The sequence below is a fragment of the Hydractinia symbiolongicarpus genome, chromosome 9 (genome assembly GCF_029227915.1).
Source record: "Hydractinia symbiolongicarpus strain clone_291-10 chromosome 9, HSymV2.1, whole genome shotgun sequence".
Classification (NCBI taxonomy): domain Eukaryota; kingdom Metazoa; phylum Cnidaria; class Hydrozoa; order Anthoathecata; family Hydractiniidae; genus Hydractinia; species Hydractinia symbiolongicarpus.
In genome coordinates this window covers 24167521-24174968 of record NC_079883.1, presented here as the reverse complement: position 1 = coordinate 24174968, position 7448 = coordinate 24167521, and the positions used below count along the sequence as shown (strand labels likewise).

The 7448-nt window shown below is 32.2% G+C and overlaps 1 protein-coding gene across 1 annotated transcript; it reads right to left on the bottom strand.

The window, feature by feature from the left end:
• Positions 1-1024: 1024 nt before the first annotated feature.
• LOC130657932 (CCR4-NOT transcription complex subunit 9-like) lies at positions 1025-6724 on the bottom strand. Its single transcript, XM_057460930.1, has 10 exons — positions 6673-6724; positions 6447-6580; positions 6319-6371; positions 6055-6122; positions 5742-5829; positions 4868-4974; positions 4534-4629; positions 2226-2324; positions 2037-2128; positions 1025-1835 (listed from the first exon to the last, which is right to left on the bottom strand). Exons 1-10 carry the CDS (start codon positions 6691-6693, stop codon positions 1661-1663), a joined length of 933 nt encoding a protein of 310 aa, XP_057316913.1. The 5' UTR covers positions 6694-6724; the 3' UTR covers positions 1025-1660.
• Between the last annotated feature and the right edge of the window lie 724 nt (positions 6725-7448).

Here is a 7448-nt window from a genome sequence, read left to right as displayed (position 1 = left end):
GCTCAGAAGTTTTTATCACGTGTTGGGATGTCGTGCTACACACGAAATCAATTTTTAGCTGCTGTTTGTTAGTTGCGCTGAAAATATTTACCGTCGCACTTTTGCAAGTTTACAGTTATTTGGTCAAATAAATTGCGTCATGTACTGCAAAATGACTGTTGTTCTTATTCTGAGTTTCCCCTAAACAGACTTTGTTATAAACTGTTCACTTGATGTGGTGCCAGAATTATTCTCTAGAGAAAACTTTGAAAATGTGACAATTTCCAAAAACATCTGCATCCAGTTATGATACATGGTCTCGTAGTATATTGTTGTTTGTAAGGGGGACTTAATGTTTAGCAATGTCTATTTGGTCCTGATTAATATTTGCATTAATTATGGCTAGGTTTCTTGTGTCTGCGTGCGAAACAATCTTGGCACTATAGCAAAATATCTTGAAAGCCAGGCAAAAAATAAAGAAAAACAGGTCCAAATTTAAGCCGAAATGTTTTCCTGGGACTAGAAAATAGTCCAGTTTGGTTGCAGAAACTTTTCTGTGAGACTTTAGAATACCTCTCGAAAAATCAAACTACCAATCTTATGGAGTTTCTCGGGTCAGGAAATTTCCATTTTAGTTACATATTTGCTATGGCTGTTGTTGATTATCATCAACAATTTATTTGCAGAGGCAATCAAGAGGATTTTTAAGACAACCAGTAAATCTGAAAACAATCCTGGTTGGAGCATTGATTGGTATTGTGTTGCTCATTTGTATCTGGATGATGTATGGCCACGCACGTAAAAAAAGTTTTTCAGACTTTTTAGACTAATTTAAACTAATTCGAACGTTAGTCAGTGCGCCAACTACACGCAAAGCTTTATCGGTGAAAAATACTTTTTTTCAACAATTTTTTCTAATTGCTAGACGGCTTCAACCGCTTTTAAACACCGACATCCGTAACAATATGATAAACGTAGCAGAGCCCTAAGGACAACGCTGCTAAAACGTTGACTCGTTATTTTTCGGAGAATTTAGTACGATGAATTTAGTACGAATACGGAATTTATGAAGAAAGTAAGATGTTTACATATTGTAAAAACAAACAAGGTTGTCTTCAAACGATATAAAAACACAATATTGTCATAAATAACGCAACGAGAAAATTGTCTCATTTGTTAAAATAACATAAAATACAAGGTTTGCAACTGTTTAGACAGCTTTGTTGACCTGACAAATCCAAGTTTAAAATCACGAAGGGATACTAACTTTTAAATTGCATCAATGTTGTTATTTTCTTGAAGACAAAATGCAATAAGATTAAATACTCAAGAAAAGCATATCGAAGGGACTCCTTTGAGTCTGACAAAGAGAATGTATAAACACAACTTTTGCTTAAACAACGTAAAACATGGTACTGTGGATACAAATTTGGTATTAAAGCTAGTGTATGGAGGGTATAAAAGTTCACGTTATCAGACCGCAACCCTGAGCACTACCGTTAAAATTAACACTAAAAACTTGTTCTATAAAAACGTTAATAAATTTATTTCAACTAATTCATTCATAAAATATTTTAAACGTCTGGTTAAAAAAGACAAAATTTTCTCGATAATTCATCAGGAACTGGACTCTGTCATCTTTACTACTTTAGATTTTATCGGTTCTCATTATTCGCCACAATTACGGAGGCAACGGGATACCTCTAGGATCAGCCATAGACGGTGTTGGTACATCCTGTAAATTTTTCATAAGCTGTGCTAGCCAGCGTTTCGTGGAGGTATCATCTTTTAAGCAATTGGCGAACGTGTTGTCCTTTAAATATTCCGGAAGACATTGTCGTAGCGCTTCACGAGCCCTAAGAAAACATTTATTTATAAATCAGTAAGTTTATAACATCCCACAATTTAAATCTATTCGTATGGTGTAAAAAATTACAAAGAACTTCGTACAACAGTGGCAGTTAAAATGCTCATTTAAGTAATAAGACTGTCTCTTAGACGGGGGCGAATTCCCATGTTTTTTTACCCGCACCAACTAGTAAAATAAAAATAGATACCTTGGGTTATCGGACAAACGTAGGTAACATCGAACAACATGTTTGAGTAATCGAGGCGAAGGTTCTTTTGAAAGTGCGAGTACCATTTTTCCCTACAGTAAATGATAACAAAATGTGTTATCAAAGAACTTCCAGGTTAAAAACATACACAAATGACAAAAGAATTTTTCATAAACAAGTCAACCTCACCAATATCATAGCTACATGAGAGAATCTTTCATAAGTTTGACAAATATAAGACAAGCCAGTATCATCCAGTAGAATCTTCTGTAATATAAACGTGGCAACCTGTAAATAGAACAACATATATAACATACGTCGTTTTGTTTAACAAAATAACCCATGAAACCGTTATAGCAACCTAACACGTCCAATTACGATGAGGTCATAGAAATCAACGCATTCAGCTCTTAGTATTTAGCATATAGTTTTTTTTTTTATCTTGATTAACTTGCGGAGACTAATTTTCTCAAATTTAGCGAATTTTATCCATATTCGCAAATATTATATGGATTAAAATAATCGAAATCAATTCGCGAAAATAAATATTTGCGAATTGTCTAGAAATGACTTTGCAAAATATAGATATGCTTAGAAATGCAAGGATTAACTTTGCAAATATTTTAGATAAATATACGTCTGAAATAAATTAAAATTCTTCGCGAAACTTTAAAATTATTCATTTGCGACAAAATATTCGCGAAATATCTCGACATATATTATCCGCGAAAATTATTCCTCGCGAAAAGAAACTAAGCATTCGCTGTAATAGTAAAGTTACAAAGATCTGTATGTCATCACGGATCTACTTCATCATAGAAAAAAGGGGAATCAAATAAATTTCGATGAACTTGTTTATCTATCCACTTTTCATCGTCATCTTCACTATCTATTACAAGTTCACTTGGTATATATTTAGCCACCTAAAGAATCTTAGAAGAATCAATGGTACATGCATCACTACCCTCTTCTAACATCAACAACATCATCATCAACTAATGTTGTTTTCAAACTTTTCGCGAGTACTTATTTTAGCGAATTTGGCCAAAATTCGCGAAAATTAATCTTGCGAAAATTAATCTACTTAAGGTATTCCCACTGATTTTTTTTTTGTATTGTAATGAAAAACACCTATCTTAAGATTATGCAATGCTGGATTAAAGAACAAAATTTAATTCGAAATAATATCGAAATATATTGTAAATGTTTTAATGTTATTGTTGGTTTGTTTATAAATTTGAGATAAAGCACCACAATGTTTTTGACATATAAAATTTAATTTCTTTATTCTTTTTAAAACAACATCATTCTCGTTGTTTTGGCAGTCTACACCTATCGCTTTTCTCCCGTTCTGTTTCATTTCATTTTGAGTTAAAATACTTTTACCTTAATTGCATAACGTTAAGGCGCGCTAATTTTTACAATTTCCAAACGTTGATAATTTGTTTTTTTGAACAAACGGGTTGCTGGACGAAAAGAAACGCAATAACTCGTTTACCTACAGGCACTATTTCCGCAACTTTATACTATAAACACAATGTTTTTGACATATAAAATTTAATTTCTTTATTCTTTTTAAAACAACATTCATTAGCATAAAAATATCGTCGCTAAATGTTCGTTTGATATCAAGTTCGCAATAAATAAATCTTACGAATAAGCGAAGCTACTACAGCACGAGTGATCACCCTGACAACACAAATAAGGAGACAATATCCAGCTTATGAGACAAATATTTTTATCGTAAATCGTCAATACAGAAAGGGTTACGAGATGGCCAACACTGCCTGATGAATTAGCGTAGAATTGTTTTCTGTCACTAGACCATAATACAAACCCGCAACCCGATGATTAATACCCTATCCCCTGGACACTCGAATTTGTTTATATTGCAATAGGGAGACAAATTTCTGCGTAAGAATGCAGCATTATCTCACAATTAGGGTATAATCTTTCGAGAAAGATTGTCTCTTGATCAAGACTGTGTGCTGTAATAAAAGTTAATTCTAAACTGGTGTTGAAATTACAAACACAACCTTCCTGACAATTCCTAAAGTTATGTTAACAGAACATACATCCTTCATTGTCCGATTATTTCATTATTCTTCCATTACACACATACAAACATGAAAAACTTTAGCTTGAGAGAATTTATGGTGCAGTAAAATAACAGTCGATCGAAAATATCACACTTACTCCTTTGGTAACATATTTTTTTGGTGAAAAAAGCTTACCCTTCCATAGAAATTTAAAGAAAGAATGGTAACATATGTTTTTTTTGGTAAAAAAAGCTTACCCTTCCATAGTAAATTAAAGAAAGAATGGTAGCATATTACATACCAGAGATGAAGGCATGGTGTATTCTGAATAACAGATACGTAGTGAGCTTCGACTAATTTTTTTTTTTTCTTTCCTCGCCCTTTAAATAAATTTCTAACAGAAACCTTACGTTAAAGGCTATTGATGTGCGTCACACAATGTGTCACACGAAACTTACGGTTTTCGAAAGTTCACTTCCTGACTCCATGATTCGTAGGCACAGAGGGATAATTTCCGTTGACAATAAAAAGGTGATAACCTCTTGATCATCGGTCTAAAAATAGATGCATGACATAGAGTTTTAGAGGCCATCACAACAAAAACTTCATCATATCTGTGTCAGAAACTTTTTAAGAGTTTTTCTCCTTTCGAAATATCGTCAAAAAAGGGTAGTAAAAATTGTTTCTAAAGAAGCAGGAAATTGAGGGTAAGCATAATCACGTGTGTGAAAATAAACAATGACCAATAGAATGGAGAAAGCTTGATATAAGTATTTCTAATATTTTACTCACCTTTACTAGAGCACCAACAACCCCAAGGCTAGTCAGTCTCAAATATTCAAAAGGTCTTGTTTTGCTGGTTGTGTGAAGAAATGGGTACAAAAACAAAGGGATTTGTGCTAAAATAAAAACGCCTTTTCTTAGCAGCAGATAACAAACACCTGATAACAGTATCAACTATCCTTCTATCCTTATAATTATGCCTTCACTTTTAGCAATACAAGGTTTTGTATGATTGTTAACCCCTAGGAGGGAATATCTTATTTTCATGATCTTTGGAAAAAATTTCCTCAATTCCCTCAAAATTTTGTGCATCATAACAAACGTAATAAGAAATTCAGACCTGTTAAGGGATGTGCATTCAAGCTTTATCAATGTATAGATATTATAAAAGTAAATTGATTAACATAATTTTTTTTTCCAAAATGACGCTTGTTTGATCGTCCCGGGCCTCTAATGTTTTGCTGACGACCCCATAACTTGGGATCTGCATGTCTGATGCAGAAAATGTCAAAATTTGCTATTACTTAAATTTGACATCATAATTTATGCAGCATAATTAAATCTGAAATTCTGGAGTAAATACGTGAATATCTTGAAGACCTTTTACCAACTTTTTAAATTTATATCAGTCCAACATCATTTTATAACTCAGGTTCCTTTAGTGTGTACGTTTTTATGTTGTCCGTAGCTTTTGATTGCCTCATCTGTTTTAGCCCTAATCCAGTTCTAAAGTAGTTTTCAAATTTATTTTCAGGCTATTTCTGATTTTAAAGAAAATTTTGATAATTTCTTAAAGGGAGCAATTGGGAAGGCATCATGTGGCTATATTTATGGCTATATTTATGGCTATATTTATGTCCAATTTAGCAACATTGAGAATTACCTTGCAAAAACGGTGACCGTGTCTCTTGATGAGAAGCAACACACTGAAGCAAAGCAAGCGCGTTGCACACTCTGTTTGATTGATGTGCCTAAAAAACAATTAAATTTAAAACAATATTTTTTGAAATAACATTTGGGTACATAGGAAATTGTTTTAGATGCTGAGAATTTACAGGCAGATTTAAGAGAGTTGAGTGTTAAGGAGAGGAAAATATAATTTTAAGAATTGCAACTGGGATACAGTAGTACAAGTGACTTGGAATGTTTTATTAAAAGCAAAACATTGATATCACGACACAATTCAAACAACATACTGTTAAGTTTGGTGGATTAACCATTGGATATATGTTAACAATCTCTTGCAACAATGCTGCAATTGTACCTGAAATAATAAGAACAAAAAAACTCATGATGTCCTGCAATATTTGAGCTCTCCTACCCAAGCATATAATTAGCAACATTTTTTTCTACGGCTATACCTTTAAGAAAAACAGAAGACAGTGTAATTCTGCAGAAAATAGCTAGAAAATATAAGATTGATATTTTAATAGTTCTTTTTAAATAATATTATACCTTACCAAATGAATGCCACAGCATTGGAGCTAAATCAGAAACCACTTCTCTTTTTTTGCTAGAGAGTAAAATAGTATGAAGATAAAGTAAATAAAAAATTAATCAATTTGCTGTCGTACTTATTAATAAATACCTTAATTCTAATAATGCATGTTCTCTCGTTTCTGGACTTGCTAGTTCCAAAATCCATTGATACACTCTTTCTCTGTCATTTGATGATAGTTGAGCAGGCTGAGGCATATGTTGCGCTGTGTTGACACCAAATCGCTAAATAAACAATATAATATTTTTAAAAAATATATATATGTATATGCTATGTTTTTTAAGCATGTTTCGAACATATATAACAGAGTGGATACCTGCTGTCCCAATGATTGCATTGTTACTGTTTTTTTTGTTATTATTATTTCTGTAATTGTAATAAAAAACATCATTAAAAAAAATTTTCAAGTTAAGAAAATAAAGAAGATCAAAACAAACTGCAGTCTTCAGACTTTATGGTTGCAAAAAAGAAGTATGGAGCTGTATAGTACACAAAAATTGTTAACCTCATGTCATTCTTCACAGTATTCATCCCGAATATGTTACATTGAAAAAGAAAAACTAATTATTTGATTGCCAAAATTTATAGCTATTTCTAGTTATCATTATTTTCTTGAAAATAAATTTGTGTCTTGCATCTAATCAGACTTTCCCTGTTTTGTAAATTAATTTATAACAGTTGATAAGAAAATAATAATTTTTCTAGCAATGTGTATCTGTTTTCACTAGCTTAAACAAAAAGCATTTTGAATCAAAAACCTTTATTGTAAATGCAAAAAGCACCAAAAGATCCCTTGTATGAGTTCCCCTCCAGTAATAAAAGAAACCTTTAACAGTCAAGGACAACTGCAAATTAGACTATTAACTGTCTAGTCGTGCCATCTTTTTTCGGAGTTCTGTAAGTAAGGTTAACTCCTCTCTAACTGTGAGGTTTTACATCTGTTTTCATTATTAGCTGTTCTACAAGGAAATAATCAATGAAGAGAGGAGCGAAAAAGTTAAATATCTTGGGGTAACATTTGATTAAATAATGCAATGGGAAGAGCACAATAATGACATAAATAGAAAAATACTAATTAAATATTCTAAAATT

Excerpts from the sequence above, each read along its gene's own strand:
- LOC130657932 (XM_057460930.1), bottom strand. The coding sequence starts at position 6,693 with ATGCAATCATTGGGACAGCAG. Across the intron at positions 5,830-6,054 it reads TTAATCCACCAAACTTAACA|GCACATCAATCAAACAGAGT; the intron begins GTATGTTGTTTG and ends ATTGTTTTTTAG. Across the intron at positions 4,630-4,867 it reads TTGTTGGTGCTCTAGTAAAG|ACCGATGATCAAGAGGTTAT; the intron begins GTGAGTAAAATA and ends ATCTATTTTTAG.